General features: G+C 39.9%; 1 protein-coding gene and 1 long non-coding RNA gene across 2 annotated transcripts; one reads left to right on the forward strand and one right to left on the reverse strand.

Moving 5' to 3' along the window:
* Positions 1,185 to 21,089, reverse strand: SUZ12 (SUZ12 polycomb repressive complex 2 subunit). Its single transcript, XM_021414646.1, has 16 exons — positions 20,914 to 21,089; positions 18,149 to 18,195; positions 17,994 to 18,058; positions 14,382 to 14,450; positions 13,501 to 13,550; positions 11,261 to 11,346; positions 9,760 to 9,991; positions 8,889 to 8,991; positions 8,486 to 8,591; positions 7,950 to 8,127; positions 6,763 to 6,854; positions 6,166 to 6,309; positions 5,222 to 5,379; positions 4,520 to 4,718; positions 3,938 to 4,017; positions 1,185 to 3,626 (listed from the first exon to the last, which is right to left on the reverse strand). Exons 1-16 carry the CDS (start codon positions 20,960 to 20,962, stop codon positions 3,281 to 3,283), a joined length of 2,004 nt encoding a protein of 667 aa, XP_021270321.1. The 5' UTR covers positions 20,963 to 21,089; the 3' UTR covers positions 1,185 to 3,280.
* On the forward strand, positions 13,561 to 17,496 carry LOC110407218. Its single transcript, XR_002443810.1, has 2 exons — positions 13,561 to 16,778; positions 17,216 to 17,496. It is a non-coding gene; the product is annotated as an uncharacterized LOC110407218 (long non-coding RNA).

Raw genomic sequence — 21,095 nt, forward strand, 5'->3', positions numbered from 1 at the left:
CCTACTTCAAAAGATGGGGAGTGTTTCTCCTAAAGAGCACAGCTTCAGTCTTTGATCAGGAAACTTAGGACAGCAGACAGCACAGTCCTGGAAGGAATGACTTACCTTCATGCAAAGCTCTTCTCCTGGCTGTGCAAGCACTGGAGAGCAGATCTACAACGAGGAGCTGGGCCGGCAGAACACCTTCATTCCAGCACTCGATGATGGCACCAAACTGCTCTGTGAATGAAGAAACAGTGAACAAGAATCATCGCATTGTCCTCACAGATCAGCTCCTACCGTGGCAAAGGTAAAATCAAATTGCTGACTCGGAGCAGCTTACGTGTTTTAGTTTTAAGTGATTCTCTGAGCTTGTAATCAGTATGGCTCAAACTGTGGCTCCTTCATCCCAGAAAGCAAATCTCTGCCTGCTTCCTCCCCTCACAACCCACTGCCTTTCAAGGGCTGATGTGGTAACCACGCTTACAGCGCTCAAAGCAACTTACGCTTACGTTCACCTAACAATTTTGACTAGAGCATCTACTACACTGAATTTAATACGGAAGTGGTCGGTTGCAACTTGGGGTTCAGAGACCAGTTGTATTAAAATAAGCACCAAAAAACAGACCAGAAATCTGCCGTGGGCATAACGGGCTCCTTGGAACATCGCCAGCCTCAGAGAAGGGCGTGCTGGAGTCACGCTTATGGAATCCAGCGGCCGCAGCCTGTATCTGAGCATCCCATTCATTGTTGACATGGAAAAAGGGTTTCAGCATCTGCTCTTGGACAGCCGCTATTATTCCGGTGAGCTCTGCAGCTTGCTGCTCTCCTAATTCTGCAGCAAGGACAGAACTGGGCCTCTGCAACACGAGGGACACGGTTCTAAACCGCTAACAAGCTCAACTGCGAACAGTGTAAGATTGCGTGAAACATTAACGACGGCACGTAGAGAAACAAAACCTGACTGCTCTTATTCTTCTACCAGCAACACTGCGCCATAGCTTCACACTCACAGTTCTCCCAGGTAATTGAAGTGTTTGTAACACAGCTGGAACTGGCCATTGCTGGAGACACCTCACACGGAGAGCAGAGCGGCAGGTCCGGGCAGCAGAGGGGCTCGGTGTGAGCACAGAGGCAGGAGTTGCTGCACAGCGCCGCTCGGGGCCTCGCTGCATGCACACAAAAGGAGCAGACAACCATCGTGGCACATTTTATATTACTGAACTTTATGTACAAAAGCCGATTTCAAATAAAACATTTAATGTAAAAACAATGGTTCATTTAAACAACTGAACTGGTTTCGTTTTTGCCTATTTTTTTTTCTCTTTAAACATCTACTGTACCATTCCAATTGTTGAAACCAGCTTACACGGCATCTTCAAAACCTCTCAAAGGTACATATAGAAAAGGCATCTTTATAAATAGAAAACAAAGGGATTTTTTCAGCTTTTATTATAAATTGACATGACATACAAAGTTTACTGGACAGAAGTAATTTCATTACTGTTTTTTGGGGGATCACCAACTTTTTGTGCAAACAATGCTAGCCTTCTTTTAAGCATTAAGAGCATAACTGCTTAAGAAATGACATAAGCAATAATTCTAGAACTACATCTCCCCTAAAATAATCTATTCTTTTTTTACATATGTGCACAGCTTTAGCAAATTAAAGCCAGAGAGAAATGCTTGATGTACTATCCAGAGGCATAATTAGAGCTCGCTAAAACCCAGAGCTGGCAAATTCAAGAAGTCTGTAATGAAAGCTGCAGTTTCCCTCTTTCCTATTTTGTACACAAAATCAGTGACTAAGAACTTAATACTGGATGACAAATCACATCCACACCATTAGTTAAATAGTCTCACAGTTAAACACATCTTAAAGGACCATCAAAATCAGTATTTACATTTTATAAATTTCTGAAGACACCATTAGAAAGCTTATATACCCCTTAAACAAATAGGGAACTGCATCTCATGGTGATGGAATGAAATAAAAAATTAAAAATACCTGTATTTACAGCAGCATTGTTCCTTTATAAATAAAGAATATGAAAAATGCAATATTTTAAGGATAATAAAAAATTGAGGTGATGTCACTCAACCACAGTGCTTGCTGGAATAAACCCTTCGGTGCTGATACTGTACCAGTAGTGAAACCACTTTCCATTGGAAAAAATCTGTAAACGTATGCATAAAATGTGTTAACAGCAGTGCAAAACTGCTCAAATATAGTTTAGTCAGCATCTTAGTATCTGTATTGAATACAATACATCACAGAATACTTGCATAAGAAGTGCAACACATTTTCTGGTCCAATTTTACAGTGCATTTTTCCCTCAAGAGTGGCATCTCAAAAGCCAAAGCTAATCCACGGGCCTGGCCTTGCAGTCTGTACTCAGGCAGAACAGCAGGCGTGCGCTTCCCAGGAAGCCGGTTGGCGTCACGCCTACATACGGACTCCAGGCTCGGCGTTAGCATGGCACCGCGAAGCAGAGCCCCAGCCTGAAGGCCTGCATCGAATCCTTTGTGTAGCTGTGTAAATGCATACTAAAAAATATAAAAGGAGCTAATGTTCAAGTTTTAAATGGTACACTGTGTGATCAACGCATCAAATTATCCACGAAAACCAAACTGCCGGTAACCTCAAAAAGCCAAGGTGGTACTTCACTGTGTCTGCAACATGAAAAGCCAACATCTTTCCAAACAGGCACACGACAAAGGAAGTGCTAAGTTTGCCAACTTCAAAATTTTAGTGTAAAATAAATTTGTCATTACGATCAATTCATAAATGATTTCAAATGCAAGGATCAAGCTTAAACTTTAAATAGTGAGACATTATCTTCACAAAAAGCTAACTGGAGAATTTCTAAATAAGAAAAGCAGAAACTGTATCCCAAACCCCTTTCCCCAACGTTTCACAACTTCATGGTAGGAAAAACAGCCAGATACAGATGCAAAAATCTTAATATAAAAACTGTTTTACATATATTTAAATTATGTAAATTCCATAAAGTTCTTAAGACACTAATTACTAAAATTACAAAAAGATTTTCATATTGCTCTTCATGCTCAAACTCTTAGAATATTGTCATTACATCACCAAAACCGATATACATGTAGTACTTGCATAATTAACTGAATAGAAACCCTGTCAAAACGATATCCTTGTTGAAATCATTTATTTCCATCCAGCAGTGCCTGTTTGGAATCTGTATTTCTTGTGTGTAATTCTTTATAGAGCTCATGCACCCTAGAATGTCACTTCAATGCTTGTCCGTTGAATGGAATTTCACTTCTGACTTCAGAGCTTTTGTTTCTTGCTCTGTTTTGTGACACCTGAGATGCTCTCCATTTCTGAAATTCTCTCTCTCATGTTATTTTCACTGTATCCGTTTGTTGTCCCACTCTGCTCCTCAGAAGATTCCTCATCCATTGGGGAGGTCGATTCTCCTTTCTCTAGTTTCTGCTGCATCTCTCGGAGCCGGGCAACAGCTTTGTCTATTGACATGATGCTGATGAGGTTAAAGTCATGCATGCTGACCAGATGTAGCATAAAGTTTCGACACAAGTTCTTCTTAATTATTTTTTGTCCGTAATTTTCAACAAACAGCATACAGGCATGATTCATTTGATTGTCAGCAATAAACCTGCCGAATTAGAAACCAACCGTTACGCAAGAAGAATATTTTCAAGACCAAAAAGATACATGGATGAACCGCGTTGCAGTGTAACTGCACAGACTATTATGTATTCTCATCATTTGCAACTTCATTATTTTCAAAGCTGCGGTGCTACAAGGCACAAGGAGATATTTTCAAACTGAACAGACAGCTTCCTACCAAGCTGGCCTGCAACAATCCCTAAGAACGGAATTTAAAGTGCTTAGCAAACTGCAATGCAAAACAGTCAACCAAGTACGTAACTTCTTTGTATCAAAATTAAGTTTATGGTAACATACCCGTGCTTCATAACATGAAGATTCCATAATTTCATCACTTCTTTTTCTCCTTCATTAACATCAGAGAATTCTTCAATTTGCTGGAAAGATAAAGGAGTGAGAAAAAGGACAGGACAAGGAAAACACATGTGAGAATCTCATGTCTACTACAAGCAGTGAAAGCACACCTACAATTCAACGCATGTCTCCTACACAGAGAAGCAACTACTGCTGAGAATTCAAGAACTGCAGTCAAAAAGATCAGAACAAAGTCAGATCATGTAGAGATCTGCGATAAATTATTTCCATATTATGTACACACTGCTGTGTTGCAGTGACACCACCATCTCTCTGAAGGAGAAACAGCACAAACTGAACAAAACTTGCTAGGACTCACGTGAACCGAGCTAGCAATGCAACGGAAGACAAGGAAATACATACTTTGTTACATCACTGCTGGCAGAGCAACACAAAATTTTCTGCTTACTCTCCAAGTGAATGTGTAACTTTCACAACGGATGCCCTATTTGTTCCCTAAAACAGCCGCAGAGCATCACTTAAAAACTACAATCCACTGAAAACAGCTTTGAATTGAATAATTACAGTAATGGTTTTCTCCCGTAGCCATTCAGGGTCCTTTTCATCCTCACTGTCTACTTCCATTTCTTGCGGACGGAGAGGTAAACATGTGTCACTGTGGAAATACAAGCGATTGTGCCCACTGCTGTACGTTCGCTGCTGTTCTACTTCTCCGTCTTCAGACTCGAGAAATTCGGACATACTTGCTTTCGTACGCTTTGGCCTAGCAGAAGGAAACAAGTTCACTGCTTTCAACCATTACATCAGATATGCCAGTACTATTTGTGGGAGCTGATTGGTACAAATTCTTCTTTTAAGCTCCAGTTTGCAAAAATAGAGGAGAATAAAGTCACCAACAGTGTAATACACCCCATTAAAAAAACAACAAGTCAACCCATAACTCCTCCCCCCAGAAAACAACATTCTAACTTTGGGGAAGAGCAGTTTTAGGACAAAGTTGTTAAAAAAAAACAAAACAAACAAAACAAACAAACAAAACCAAAAAAAAACCAAAAAAAAACCACCTCATGATGACAGAAATGCCTCAACAGATGTCAAATCACAGATAAAGATACCATTCCTCAACAACATTTTATTTAGTCAGAAACAGCTGTACTTTAATGCTAGTGAAATTTACCACTGTTCATGCACAGCTTTGGATTTACAGATCTCGGCCATGTGCTGCGTTACACAAGCATGAACAGACTTGCTTTTCCATCTCCCTACCTGCATACGAGTATGTGTGTGATAGGAGTTCTTTTGACCGGGCCATTGCGACTGAAGGCAAACCCAGGCTGACGATGGATGTCCTGCGGGTTCCCTGCGTACGAGCCGTCATAGCACTCGTTGATAGACACATCTATCCTAGCACCTTTCGGATGATACTGAAACAGATAATCACAAATCTATTTAGCAAGCAGCAGGAGGTTTAAACGAGTGACCTTCCCAGTTCCAAACACCTTAAACAAGATCCTATCAATAGGCTGACAGAGCTCTAGTTTCCTTTTACACCCACCACCCAAATAATTTATAACTTCTAGAAACAAATTATCCTAAAGCTTCCTTGCTCTACTCTGTCTTACTGTTTCACATGAAAACACTCAGAATACATCTCAATATTAAATTAAGGACAATGTTAGTAAAAGCCTGCTTAACAAGCATCCTAGAAATTAGAACACTCCTAACTAGCTAAGGAGCAAAGTTTTGGAATAAACTTCTGAGCAGGGTATTGGGTCCAGGAAACTACATACATACTTAAAAAACCAACAATTTATCTTCAGGATCACAATGAACCACAGGATCTTGTGGTTTGAATCACAGGACCTTACCAGCATAACTAAACGTAATATGGACTTAAAATGTTTTCTGCCTTCTTAAAGCTTCAAGAGACTTCCAACCAAATGTAGAATACATTGCTTTTTACAACAGAAGAAGAACATGCTGATGCAAAAGAGGTACCTGTTCTAAGAATGCAGCCCACAAATTTTTGTTTCTCATGTAACATGAAATTACATTAATGTTGACATGTTAAGTAAATTCAAAGGAAGCTGCACTAAACCTGTAGATACAGTCCTCCAACTTAACAGACTAGCAATGAACTCGTTGCATCATATAATCTGTGTCAAACTGTACAGCATTTCATACCATTAAACTACCACAATGCTACTTACAACATAATTAAAGATAAATCTGCTGTGACAAAGTTTAAGGTGTTTGAGTAAGCTATACAGTTTCCGACAGTTCAGCGTGCACCATGGGCAATGCAAGTCATCTCGGGCTTCGGTCTGCTGTCTTGTGTTGTTGTTATAAAGGAACTGATGCAAACAAAGAAAAAACAGTGTTAGCATCAAATGAATTTCATTCATCAACCTTCCAACCCCAAAACAAAGCTGGACTTCATTTCAGGAAACCTCTGTAGTATGTTTTTGGGATCACTAGATCAGCTCACTTTACTGAAACAATGATTTTTTTGAGCACTCCCTCCCCCAATTCGGAGAGCACCTCTCCCTCTCCAGATGTCCAGGTGTATTTTGGAATATGTCAGACATGGCCCCAAGAAGATTAATTTTTCTAAAATACTTCCTGTAAAAGAAACATGTGGAATGGGTCCTCCTACGTGAATTTGAGACCCCTTAGGGCATCCATCAAGGCAGCAAATGAGACAGTTATACAGCCACCACTGAACCTTTCACCCAACTCAGATGTGAACATTATAATCCCTCACAATATTTACATTCTTCCCTCCCACCACTCCTTATTTTCAATACCTGGTAAAATATTCGCAACTTTTGTCGAGGTTCATTTAAAACATCTCTCTCTTTTCTTGTTTGAAGGTCTGCTGGCAAGGATTCTTTCACAGCTGAAAAAAAACACATGTATAAACATGCATTTCAGTTTAGGGTAAAGAGGAAAAGATGGAAGTTCCACGAAAGGTACCCTGCTTCAGAAGGGAATGAGCTCTCTCGTGAACTTCGATGCAAGCAGCTCACATCAGCAAGAAGCCTTGGTGCTTAGTTTCTCTCACAAATCTACAGGCAAAACCACCACTTCCAAACTATATCTTCAGTTTTGGATAACCCTTCAGAGAACTGAAGAACAGCTGGGTAAACATTTTCCTTTCCCCTGTTAAACAACCAGAATTCTTTAGCTATAGATGCCTTTGATGTCTTTACTCCATTGGTCCACCTTGGGAAACATGCTGAAGCAGAGTGGAAACACGGGATTCACACACTCTTGGGAAAGATGCACCAGGATCTTCTCTTCTAGTTATCAGAATCTTTAAGTTATTCAAGTTTCCTACCATTTCCACTCCTTTCTTGGCAGTGACTAAAAGCAGCACATGTACCCTCCAATGCTGAGCTTTGCACTACCGTATATTCCCACAATAAGCATCTGCTGTACTATTTTGGAAAGTGACACTATAACTTCACCAACTTACTGAAATACTCAGCTTCTCTGATGCTAAAAATACAGCTTCTAACACTACATTAATAATGCAGCCCTGCCACATCCCTATTGCTCCTAATTATTACGTAGTAAACTAGTACACATCTTGTAGTGTTAGTCAGCCATCATTTCCTTTTGCAAGACTCAGCCACAAACCTAACAGATTACAAAGTAGGTCTCCCAGGAAATTCTAAAATACAAGGAGACCTGGTACAAGGAAATAGAAAGAAAACAGAACAACTCTGAAGTGAAAGTTCTAGTGCTTTCCTGCTTCGGTTGCCTTTCTCCTTTTAGGAAATACTTCACAACTGCATGTTTTAAGTGTCAGCCTTTCATCTTTAAGGACTTAAGAAAAAAATTTAAGTCTCTGCCATCCCTAGCTCAGGTAAAATACAGAATTCAGAAGACAGAAATCAGCCTTACTTTAAATATTCTTGTACAAAGAAACCTCAAAACACAGAAGTGCTAAGCAGGTGATTATTCAGCACCAGAACTAAAGTTTGCTTACCTATAGTCTGAGTAGGTTTAACAGAATTGGGTTTGTTTTCTTGAGGCAGGCTTTCAGAATTTCGTGTTGCAAGAGGCTTGGCTATAGGAGCTGTAGACTTATCATTTGTGTCTCCTGTCCAACGAAGAGTAAACTGAAGTGTAGGTCCCTGAGAAAATGTTTCAAATGGAGGCAACCTCTGATGGGAAAAAAAAAAAAAAAGAAGCAAAAACAAAACTCCCTTAGAATTAGCAGCTCTTAAAAACAGACAATATATGTATTTTTCTAAGACAAATGCATAAGTCATTAAAAAAATAGCTGCCATACCTACAATAGTTGCTAACATCTGCTTGTCTAACGATCTAGTATAGCCAAAGCTTTCCTAAACCAGGAGTTGAATTTAAACTTGTTTCCACACATCCTGAAACAGAGGTGCTGTTGCTTGTTTAGCCTATTTCATTTTCAGAGCAACAGCCACTGCACTTTGATTATTTTTCACCTTTATCTAGAACATTTAAAGTGAAGACAAGCCTTTCAGCTACAAAAACAACCCATACCTTCCCATCAAGTATTGTTTCCCATGTTGCTCTTTTCTTACTGATGGGACACTCTTCCATTTCCTGCATGGCCACTTCATATTCTCCATCCAGAAGCTGCAATCGTCTGTCAACCAGAAGTATATCTTGTGAGCGATGAAACTGATTTTTAATTTTATTGTTTTCTTATTAAAATCTAAAATATATATCACAGAAACTAACTTTCCATGAAACTAAACGGAAATTTTCAGGCAAATTTAAATGCGCGCTTTGAAGCCTACAGATAGTAAGACTAAGATCTGACTGCATCTCCAAACGAAAAATGCACTAAGAGATAGCAAACAAATCAAAAAACAAGTTTAAGTTTAGTATTAAAAAAATCCCTAACAATTAACAGAAACAATATTTACTCTGGAATTATTACCTGTTTTTATCAAATACAGTCATTTGTGCTACAAATGTCTTTTCTCCATCTTCACGATTAGAAGAATTCCTTTTTCTTCTAGCTGGAAGCTCCTCATTGACATCTGCACAAAACAAACATGGTACTCAATTATTATAAAGGCACACACTTGAATAACAGAACAGCTTCGACACAGTTATAAAACATTACTGGCTGTTGATTGTGTCAGATGTATTACATGCAACAGAATGACATAGTATTTAATGAGCAGCTAAATATCGATGGAAAAAGCACTTAGCAGAACAGCAAACATAGTTTAGATATGCTCATGTATATTTCCAGCCCAGTCACATTACTCTGTTACTATAAAGAAACTTGCATTTGGCTTTCCTCCTTTTCAGTTAAAAAACAGTAAGACAAGAAGGTTTGCATCCTACACGCAGTCTTCAAGGCTGCAACATTTCTGATATAACACCCTGATAAGATTATGAAATTAACACATTTTAAAAAGGTATTTATTGGATAATTATTTAGTTTTGATGAGAGCGTGTGAGAGCACCTACTGCTGAGTCAGCAGTGACCAGTGTTGACGGAGGTTTAATGTCAGGCACACAGACCACAGTTACATTATCCCCCTGTTGGGGCTGCCTACACCTTCACCATCGTACATTAATAAAAACTGGTGTTAAATTTAGACAGAAATAGAAACAGTTTCTAGCTAAAAACTATAGTTTAGCCCTATTGTGGAAAAGGCTGAAAACAAGTACAAGTCAATTCAGTCACTCATCTGTTACTGCCTTCCCCAAAGTAGGATCTACAATGCAGACCACGACAACTATATACATGCCTACAAGATAAACCTCATAAAATAATATTTAAAGACTAAATTTACCAATGTTTTCATTAGTCTCGCCATTAATCAGTCCATTAAAATCTCTTCTTCCTGGGCGAGTTACTCTGAATAACAATGAGTAAGACTTCACCATATGGCTGTTGCTTGGTTCGAACTCATTGCTGGAAACTGCAAGTGATGGGAAGTTGCCTGGTTTGATTTGACTGAGGTCTGGGTTTAAAGGCACCTGCTTTTTACCTGTAGGAACCTGTCTTATTGGACAACTGACATCCTGTAGGAAAACAAGAAAGCTAAGGTTTAGGTTTTTAGAATACAAAATTAACTGACATTAATTGTTAAAAATTATAATTTATGGACTGTACTGTCATCTTTTTGAAAATAAGCCCTGCAACAGGAATAAACAAGAACAGAAGGACAACGCCAGGTTTTAAATGAAAAACATACTTCAAAGCGTACATAAAATGGTCAACTTCTAGCAACAGCCATCTTTCTCTAAGTGATTAAATTAATACTAGCATGAGACATTCTGAAAAAACTGCAGAACAGTCATTAATGCTAATTTAATTCTGTTTCCTCAGAGAAATGAAATGTTTTGGTTATATATATATTCTAAGGGCTTCCTATCTTCTCCTTCCAATATTACAAAGTGCACTTACGTGCTATCAGGGAGATAAAGACCCACTTCCCTAGGATTTATTATATTCAGTATCTCTCAGATAGATCATGGAACACTGTGAAATACTGGCAAAACAAGGTGAGATGGCCTAAGCATGAAATTTGAAACAAAACATATTTCAAAATGTTAACTCTTAAAACCACACCAAAACAGTTCAATATCCTTAAGGAACATATACGGAGTTCTCACTACAACTTCTCCTTTTTGGGTTAAAAATTATGGTGTGCATTACTGAGCCACCCAGAGCAGTGAGGATAATGTGTCAGCTGGTGTGAAACACAGCTAAAGCAGAAAAGAAGAGAAGAAAACTCGGTATGATTCCTAGCAGCTAAAATCTCCACTAACAGAGATGGTCAATGTATAAATGTGGGTACAGAAAAAGCAAGGAAAGAGACAAGAGTTGGCAGATGACCTGGGACTTCAGAACAATTAAAACTTCTTCCATTTCACCTGCTAACTATAAGAAGCATACACTATTTTAGGACGTTTGATTGCCAACACAATTAATAGTTTAATGGTGTGATACAAAAAGTGAAAACAGAGGTGGGGCTGAAATCCAGAATGAGTGACTATGACTTAAAAGTAAGTGAAATTCAACAAAAATAAGGCAGAGTGCCTTTGTAAAACTTTCAGTTATTTCTCAGGGAGCAGAGGAAAAAAAGATTTACGTATTTGCTTCTGAAGAATCCTTTATTCAGTCAACAGAAAACAGTTTCTATTGATGAGTACGTACACACTAAATTAATCTCAACAGAAACAGAATTTCAGCATTAGCTCCTTGTTTGGCAGTGGTAAACAGGTGTTCCAGGGTCGTGCACACGCTTTGCTCTACCACGTATTAACAGTTTGTCACATCACTTTTACCTTTCGTTTCTTGTGGCAAACTTTCACTAGCAGTACTTCCAGGGTTACAGAGTTTTGTTCATTCTCTGAGTTTTGTGATGGCTTATCTAAACAGAAATAAAGATTTTAAGTTCTGAAAAAGTAAAAAATCTGTTCAATGATGTAAATAAACGTGAATATTTTTTAAGCATAGCTACATGCAGGCACAAAGATTCCAGTCGATTCTAAGTGTCAATTCTCCCTATATTTACTGCAGATTCCCACTTTAGAACATATCCTACCCAATAACTACTAGCAGATTAAAAACATCAGCAAAGTTATCTTTGACATCCAACAGAACCTTACTCTTGGTTTCTTCTTGAAAACAATTCTAACTTTTTTCACAAAAACAGAACCAGCAAAAAAAAAAAAAAAGCCAGCTTCAGTTCTGGAGCTAGAGTCATGAAGATGAGTGTGAAGACACCCACACACCCATGTGCTGAAACAGCACACTGCACGGGAACAAACACGTGCTACAGGTGAAAACCTGAACAAGCTCCACGTGCTTCAGTTGAGAATTCCAGTAGCTGGTCTGGAGATGCCAGCAGTTTTATGAAAAAAAGGATTTTTTTTTCAATTTTAAATACAAGATACATTGGAAAGTTTGCCTTAGAAAATACAAATTCCAAACAAATAAAAAAGCCACCGTGCTCTCTTGAAAGAATTTCCAAAATATTTTTCTATCCAGACAAATGAGCGTATCAGTTGTGCCAGCTGCCGGAATTTAAATATTTTCTATATTTTTTATTTACTACAGTGCACATTGTTTATCTGCATGGTACAAACAATTGTCATGCTCCAGCTATATGTAGTACTCTCTTGAAATGAATGCAAGTTTTTACAGTTAACAATACAGAAGCCAACAAATACAGAAGTGTATTAAATACTCTTCTACAGCCTGCATCTACATGGGACTATGTGGTGTAAGAAAAGCAGGGAGAAAGGCAAGGCCTTCAGCACGAGGTACGGAACAGCTGCCCTACCCAGCAGGCAGTTCCCTGTGTCAGGTTTACTACCACAGAGATTCTAAACGTGATCTTGCTGGAACAACACGCACTGGAATTTAAGATGCAATAGCACACGCTTTCCTCCACCTTTACTTTATACTACTTCACTCGTATCACTGAGTGCCCCACGAGTCCTCTCTTGTGGTTTCCCACCTAAGAATCTGAAGGCAACATGTAACACGAAGTTTCTATGGGCAAAAACAAGTAATATTCTCAAATTCCAGAAGCAGAACATTCCTAATCAAGCTATTTGAAGAACTCTCAGAACGATGTTACAGTTCACAATCACATACTTATGGAAACCTAGACATCTGCAACTTTAAATGTCAAACATCTTACTAAACAGATCCAGTTAAGTACAAAATAATTGGAAGGAACATGAAAGCTTCCAGAATAAAGTACAGAACCTGTTATAGGATTGGAAGTAGCTTTTACACCCCAGGAGTAATATGTCATTCAAAATATTTTTAACTGAAAAAACAAATGCCACTGAATTTTAATGTATCAACAGGTAATATTTCTCAGGGAAGTAAAAAGACAGGGAATTTACCAATGCCTACAGAGCATAAAGCATGTAACTTCTGCTTTCATTATGGGAACGGAACCCTTCATTCTGGTCAGGGAAGTCCAATATTCTGATTGGGAGAGGTAGTGCCTTACGTGCATAAAAGACACAATAAAATGATTGTAAGTCACCAGTAAACGATTGCAGTTGCTCTCAATCTCTGACATGACTTTGCCTGACTTCTAGGCTCTACCTGGTACAGTTTGTTCTCACACTTCTACTTTGGGGGAAAAAAGAAAAAAAAAAAAAGAACAGAACCAGAGCACTGAATCTGCTAACTAGTTTGAGTTTTGGAGTTTCGTGGTGGTGGGCTGTGTTTTTTTAACAATACTTCAAAGACACAGTTCCATAACATCACAGGAACTCTTTCCTCAAGGTCTATTTCAAGGTTGAATGGATGATGGTAAAGTCACTGTTTTGTCTAAAATCCTGGAGGGCTTATCTGCTTCACATTACAAACACACTAAAACATATTCAAAGCTCAAACTCAAGTCCTGTAAGTAATGGGACAGATAGAGAATAAACAAGTTAAAATCTGCATCTAAGCAGCAGAGATTGTAACACATCATTCAAATATTCCTCTCAGAGATCTATATTAATTTCAAACTTGTACAAATTAATGGTGTAATAAGTGAAGTTAGCAAACGTACCATTTTTATGGAAGAAACCAGTAAACGTAAGTTGCAAATGAGCAGACAAGCTAAACAAAAAAGAGAAAGGATACGTTAGAACAATAAGTATTTTTCTGCACAGCAGCCTCTGCTCACTGCATTCAGGACAGGTCTAAGCACAACGGAGGACTCCACTCCTTTCACTGCTTTGAAACTGCCTGGAAACAGCATGCATTAAGTTGCAATGGATGCAAAGCCATCGAGCAGTCTTCTCTTTACAGGCTCTCTCAGTATATTTTATGACTTGGTACTGGGTAGGATGGGGAGAAGGCAGGGCTTGAAAAGGGCGCTGCGTGCAGCCATGAGATGCTGCCACCACAGGCACTGGGTGTTTCCTGGACACCTGTCAGCACAGGTGAGTTTAGTGGAAACTGCCTAGAACCAACTCTTATTTTTTTATTATTATTTTTTTTTAAACACAGCTATGAATACAGGCTTAAGAATGGCAAGCATGCAACTGTATAGGCCCTCAATATTACAGTTAATGGTATTTTCTCACACCTGCCTTTTATTTTATTTTTCGAATACCAGCACACATACATTACTTACTAACAATCAGCAATACCAAAAATAAGGTTAGGGCAAATACTCGTTTCAGGCTTCTAAATACACATTTGAAAAAAGGACACTGTAAATGTTGGAAAAGGTTATCCCAACATGGCTCTTCTCCAGGTTCAGAAGCAACCAGCACACATCATTCATTTGAACATTTTGGAATCTATGTTTCAACAGCAGAGTACCTTCCTTCTACTAACTTCCCTATCCCCTTCATTTTGTCAGTCAAAAAGCCTTTCAATTGACCACATGCACGTGCTCATTTCTGTAAACACAAACATACATATACATATGCACAACAGTACCTGTGAGATTCTTGTTCTCCCTTCATTTTCTCTACTTTTGATAACATATCATCTACTTTGAACGTTTTCCTTTAAAGAAACAGGAAGAGAATAGTTTGAGTACAGTCCCCATAATATTAATAACATAATATTTAATAACAAAACGTATTCAGTCTGAACTTCAACTTGATTTGTTATCAAGAACTATATGTGTAATTTTAGCCTTCCATTTACAAAGAACCCTCTCTTGGACATTTTTAGGTGTAGCAGCACATCCGTGTCATAGGAATACAACCATAATACAGCTTTTCAAGCAGTAGCAACATAGCACAAATAATTAATCAGACCTTTCAGAAGCAATGTGATTGCCCATAGGAAGTGCCTTTGAACAGCACGCTGAAACCTTGCAATGAACGTGTCTAATGGCATTCCAGCTTAGCCCAAGGAAAATCCTCCTGCTTTAGTAACACTTAAGACAATCAGAAGCATTCAAGTAAACTCGCCAGTCGTTGCTATTTTAATCTTGACCAAATCTTGAAAACCATTTAAAATCCTATCTGAACAAAATAGTTGGAAACCTGACGATAAAAGAGGATTTCTCCTCCACGAAGTTACATTAAGTTGACACACACAAAGCACACTGAATTTTGAACCTACTTCTAGAGCTCACTCATAGGAAATGCAGGGGAAAATCATGACAGAATGTTGTACAGAATAATTTCAACAACATCAGTCTGTTTGTGCTTCTGTATTCAGCCTGTTTACTATATATACACCATTTAATAGTCACTGTTAAATAAAGATCACACGTGAACGGTAGTTATTCAATAGTTTCTGGAATAATCTTTTGATTTCTCTTTAAAGGAAAATTCATGCTCGGACCTAGAGGCCAACAAAATTGCATAGGCTAAAGTAGAAGTACAAAACCAGGTGGGCATCCTCCCTTTGTGTCTTAAACCAACTGCTGCAGCTTGCATGTAATACTTGCAAGCATTAACGATTCAAGAAGAATGACACGTTTCCAGATGTCAAAGTCAGCGTAGGCAAAATAAAAGACATCATAAAATCTTTCAGAAAAAGTAAAAATGGCAACAGCAAAGAAACAACCAAATGCATTTAATCAAATTTGCTGCCTTGGAAGTTAACTTTGAAGAGCACAAGAAATTACTGCGTAACTGTTTTCGTGCATGAACAAAGAACACGGTCACATAAGTGACAACACTGAGTTTACAGCAGCCCTTAACACTCAGGGTTTTTAAGGCAGCGTTTACTTGTGGTACAAGTGTGTTCATTTTACACATTCCTCTCACCACCCACTCTTACTCCTGTCTATTGCAGTAATTATTAACATAGTATTAAAAAGCGTGCCGCTACTCTGCCAATAAATAAAACTACCCCACTATCAAAATACTGCATGGGAAGCATTCGTTCCAACGACATCATTTGGTCAAATATGAAAATAACACCGACCCACAGGCCAACAGCCCACTTCAATCTTCCATTAAGTATCACTTCACCAAAGCACACAGCCCGCACTGATACGTGCTCATTAACGACTGCCTCGCCACGTTTCTCTGTACTTGAAGCACCCTGGCCGTTACAGATTCTGGTCTCCATATAAGACACAAAAACCAACATCAATGGAAAATTCCTTGGTAAAAATACAGTTGTAGTTCCCTACCTCCCATTGATAAACTTGGCTGGCATTTTTCTCAGATTACTGTAGGGCTGGCTATAAAAGATGTGCACTGATAATCACTATTGGAATAGTTAATTTGCATCAAGTTTGGAGATAACTTCTTTGTGTTTTACATATGACATTGTTGATCAAAATGGCCATCAAAACAATGATCAGGAATTTAAGAATGGTAAAATTACTAAGTCTTAGAGGGAAGATAAAGAAATAGGCGTCTATTGTAAAGGTCAGTGTAAACAGATTAAGAATGATGCAGCTCCAGAAGATGCTTCTTTGCAAACTGAACTCTACCAATGTTTTTACTGTACTGAAGCAAGGTACGTAAAACTTTCCAAACACGAGCCCCAATTAGATCTTCCACTCTAGTTTAGGTATTTTCCCTCTCCTAAAACCTCTCAATCACCAGACTGACTTCAGTAAGCCAGTATTTTTAGAAAAGTAATGCTTGAAATGGCTGCTGATCTGTCAGTTATGGATCAAAACCCAACCTAAAATCACAGTTCTGGAACAGAGCATCATGGGCACTAAAATAACTCAGTATGTTTCAGAGACAAAATAAGTGTTGCTTGCGCGGCTGAAACTGAACTGGAATTTGGAGCAGTGGACGACACAATGTACATGCAAAGTATCACTTGTTTCCCAGCAACTACAGCAAACATTCAAAGAAACGAAGTAAGATTCAGGTAAAAGATCACATGCATTTCAATCGACTATAAATTAAAGTAAGTACTAAGCAAGAACAACTTCCTGTTGCACAATTCTAGTTTAAGAAAAAAGCAAACACAAAAGCCACCTGAACCCTTACTCCTTCCAATTTGGCTCTGCCCTATTTTAAAAGATGCAAACAATCCACTCTAGTAACTTCTGTAAGAAAAAGCAGCAACTTCAAGAAGAAAAAAAATCTGATCAAAACACAAGGGACGTTCAAGCAGTATCAGCCCTGAAGTTGCATGTTATTGATGAACAAGAACATTAAATTAAACCCAAGTGATGCTAAATATAGCCTCTTAAAGTCAATTTAAATTTCACAAATCTATTGCCCAACGGATCATTCAAAAATTACCTTCCTTAGACACAAATACAGTATAAATCAGAATTGTCTGCAAAACCTGATTGCTGCAATTTCTTGTGATCAATATCAACTACTTTTCTCCCACAGCACCTGATACAACCAGGAAGAACTTTCCGGTTACGACATGACCTGTTCAAGCTACAGAAAAAGCCCCAAATGAAACAAAAGAGTTTCAGTGAGAGGAAAAAACTGACAGGACTTTGCAATTCTACAAATAACAAACACTGACATGCATACTTCTTGTGCTGCAATATTTATGTACCTTAAAGTCTACTGACATGCAGCTGTAACGCTTCATATGATATTAACAAGGATTTTGCAATGTCAAAACTGAAGCCCATTTCTCAGATACATCCAGTTCAAAGCAACCTTTCTATAGTTCTTGCTGGATCTTTTGTGAAATGCTACAAATTAACCTCATTCGTTTTTCACCTGGTTAAAATAATTAAAGGAAAGAGCACTGGTTCCCTCTAATCCTAAATAACCGAAGGGACAGAAGCGGGGTTTTGCCTTTTTAGTTCCTTTGAATTTTTGTATTTTCTTGTTTAAAAAGTGTTTAGGTCACAGTTTAAATATTTCTGATTAAGCACCACTGATTCCTTGAGCCCAAATGCCAAACAGTTTCAATTAATTTATTTACTTTTAAGAAGTTCAGTCCTGAAACAGAAAGCAGATGTGGATCATCAGGTGAGGACTCTGCAGTCCCCACACTGCACTACTCCCCCCAGCAGAAATCACAGGTATAAAAATCACACACGCTTCACACGACAGAAAAGCTCTTTGGTTTTAGAAACCAACTGTGAAGTGATGACTGAATTTTCTGAAGTTAACATTTTAGGATTACTTTTCAAAATAATTGTTTTACCTTTTGATATTTGTTCGGGAGTTTCTGTGGGACATGTAAGTAAGAGTTCTGTGCAAAAATATTGGCTGCAGGAAAAGAAATGAGAAAGGTTAACATGCTTTAATGAGTTTGCCACAAGTCCAAAGTAAAAGAGTGATAAAAACCTGATTACTCACTGCTATAAGATTCCTGGTACGTAGAAATCTGTATATCTGTGTTGGTTCTGAGAAAAAGAAACACGTGTTATCCATTGAGCCTTAAACCTCCAGAACAACAACAGCCTTTAACGATGCGACAGGATCGCACTTAACGCATTATTTGTTTTTAACCATGATCACAGAAGTCGCAGTTGAAGCACGGCATCATGATGTCTAAATAACTCCGAGGAAACAAGCCATTATTCTAACTACTGTAAAACACAAAGCACTTTCTTGTTTAAGCTACCAGAAACCCTTAGCAACAACTCACACAACTCTGACTGCTTCTTTTCTGCAGAACATGCTTCTTACAGACTTTAAATCACAGAAAGGCAGAAAAAAAGTACCCAAACAGTACAACTTGCTGCTGAAGAGGTAAGTTTTCTTGGCCGAGTTAATGATCATGTCTGATTTTGGTATCGAAATATCAGACCAACTTTCCATAGTCAGACACTGGGGATCCGACTGTTTCATCCTGAGGTCACTTGCACAAGGCATCAAAACAAGAGCAGGGAGCGACCACTGACAGTGATGCATTACAGAACATTTCAACGAAGAAATTCATTTCAAAAACCTTCTATACGAATTGGACCAGAAAAGTTGGTGCTGGTAAAGCAGCTACTGCTCCAAACTACTAAAGCAGCTACTACTTCTAAAGTGCAGACTGACAGATATCAGAGCTGTACTCCACACTGACGTGAAAGTGCAGCGCCGTCTGAAACAGATGTAACAACCAAAGATCAGAAGAGGAAGACTTGCTTACAGAAAAGGGGACCTACAATTAAGTTTTAACCAATGAAGTTAAATCAGGATGAAAAGCTTTGGATCAGGTTATACCTTAAAAATGAAAACGAAATTGAAAAGCATCAGCTTTAGAATGAAATGGAAGTCTCCTTCATTAGGTAACGTCAGCAAGAAACGTGGAAGTGACTTCATGAAACGAACGGTGAGCAGGAGACAGCAGCAAATGCCTGGATGCCTGTGCTAAGGCTGCCAGCGCTGCAACAGCTTCCCACAGAACGGAACCAAACATAAATATGTATTCATTTAAGAAATGCAGTATTTCACTCTTAAATTACTGCAAAGGACTTATTTTTAATAGCTGAAAAGCTGATTTTGATTTACAGATTTTTGATCTCAGAAGTGAAAAAGGAGAGTGTTATCTAATCCTCATCCATTTTTAAAGATATGATTCAGTCTCATTTCTACATACGTGAACATAAGACCCCAAACAACCGAGCACTAGAGAGGTGCCTTGTTATTAAAGAGAAGGAAATCTTAAAGCAATCCCAGTATTTTAGAAGCCTAATGAAAACCAATAAAATCCTGCTTAACGTAAAGTAGAAACTAACATCATCATGACATCTGTATTTTGCAAGATAATAAAAGAGGATATTAAATGGAAAGGACAGAAAAGAAATAAAGAAACATACACTTCAGTTGAAAGTGAAAATACTGAGCAGTCACGACTTTTAAAGAAACACCTTAGTTCTTAGTCTCAAAAAAAATCTGTCCTATCATTTAGAAAGGTATGAAAACATTAAAGTACATTCATGATAACATGGTACGTAACCTAAAAGACAGCGCACTGATGCTTCAACTTAAGCTTTCCCAAGTAGGAAAAGCCCGTGCCATGCTTCTCAGCCTGCGAGCAGACATATGTTTCAGAAGTCCATACTTCCCAGCAAAAGCCTAAAATAAATCTTTATCTTTTTCTAGCATGTGACCTCGCGAAGGAACATTCAACCAGAATGTGATTCAATGCTACGTCTGTCAGGATTTCTTAACCCACAATTTACTTCCTGCAGGTTCCCCACCACATCCACACCTCGGCATTAACCCGCAGCGACACACCCGCGCTGTAAGGCGCTCCCGGCCCCACCTGCCCCGCTGCAAAGCTCCCTTCTCTGACAGGCGGGGGCACGGGCAAGGGACATCACCCCCCAAACCTCTGACACTGAGCAAACATCTTAAAACTCCCGTCTGCAGCCCGACCTATTTGCAGCGCGGCATTTATCGATCATACAGCTTCTTCCACAAGAGTGAGGTTGGAAGGACGAGGCATGAGGAAGGTTTTGAGACAACACCAAAAGCTGCAGCGCTTTATCAAACGCTGTCACCGCCTGTAGCAAGCGAGCGCAGGCGGTGACAGCACCGATCCCAGAACCTCCTCACGCGTTTAGTGGGACACTGAAAACTTCCTTCCATTCCTGCCACGGGAACCTCGCAGCACACTTATTGCCGCTCTGCCCTTTTGAATCAGATTTCCGTAAATAACTTTCCGGTGCCTGCAAGGGGAATCCTCCTCCTCCTCTCTCCCGCTACTGCCACAGGGTGATGCCCGGCTCCCGAAGGTCCATTTCCAACACGCGATCCCAACCGGGGGACAGTCGTTACCAGACAAAGAGACGCCCCGTACCGCGGCACAGCGCAGCATCCGTCGCCCCGCGCCCGGGCACGGCCCCGCGCAGCCCCGGGGGGCGCCTCCCCCGCTCAGCTCCCGCCGCCCCGAGCGGAGAGAGGAAGCCCAGCAGCCGCAGCAGCACCAAGTTCCCGGCCCCGCCGCTCGGCTCCCGGCCCCGCGCTTCCGCCCGAGCCCCGCCGGGCCCCCGCCTCCCCCGGCCGAGCCCCCTCCCTCCCCCGAGCGTGTTTACCCCCGGAAGCCCCTCAGCCCTCCCCTCCTCCTCCTCCCGCCCTTTCTGCCGCAGCCCCGGCCCCGCTCCCGCCCCCGGCCCGGTGCTCACTCTCGAAGGCCTGAAGAAAGAGCTCGTGGTCGGCCTGGATCTGCTCCATCTTCGGCTTCTTCACGGGGGGCAGCGCGGCCGCCGCCGCCGCCGCCGCCGAGGAGGCCGAGGAACCGCCCGAGTAACCGCTTCCTCCGCCGCCGCCGCCGCCTCCTCCCGCCGCCCCACCGGATTTACCGGCC

Source organism: Numida meleagris, chromosome 17 (assembly GCF_002078875.1).
Source record: "Numida meleagris isolate 19003 breed g44 Domestic line chromosome 17, NumMel1.0, whole genome shotgun sequence".
Lineage (NCBI taxonomy): Eukaryota > Metazoa > Chordata > Aves > Galliformes > Numididae > Numida > Numida meleagris.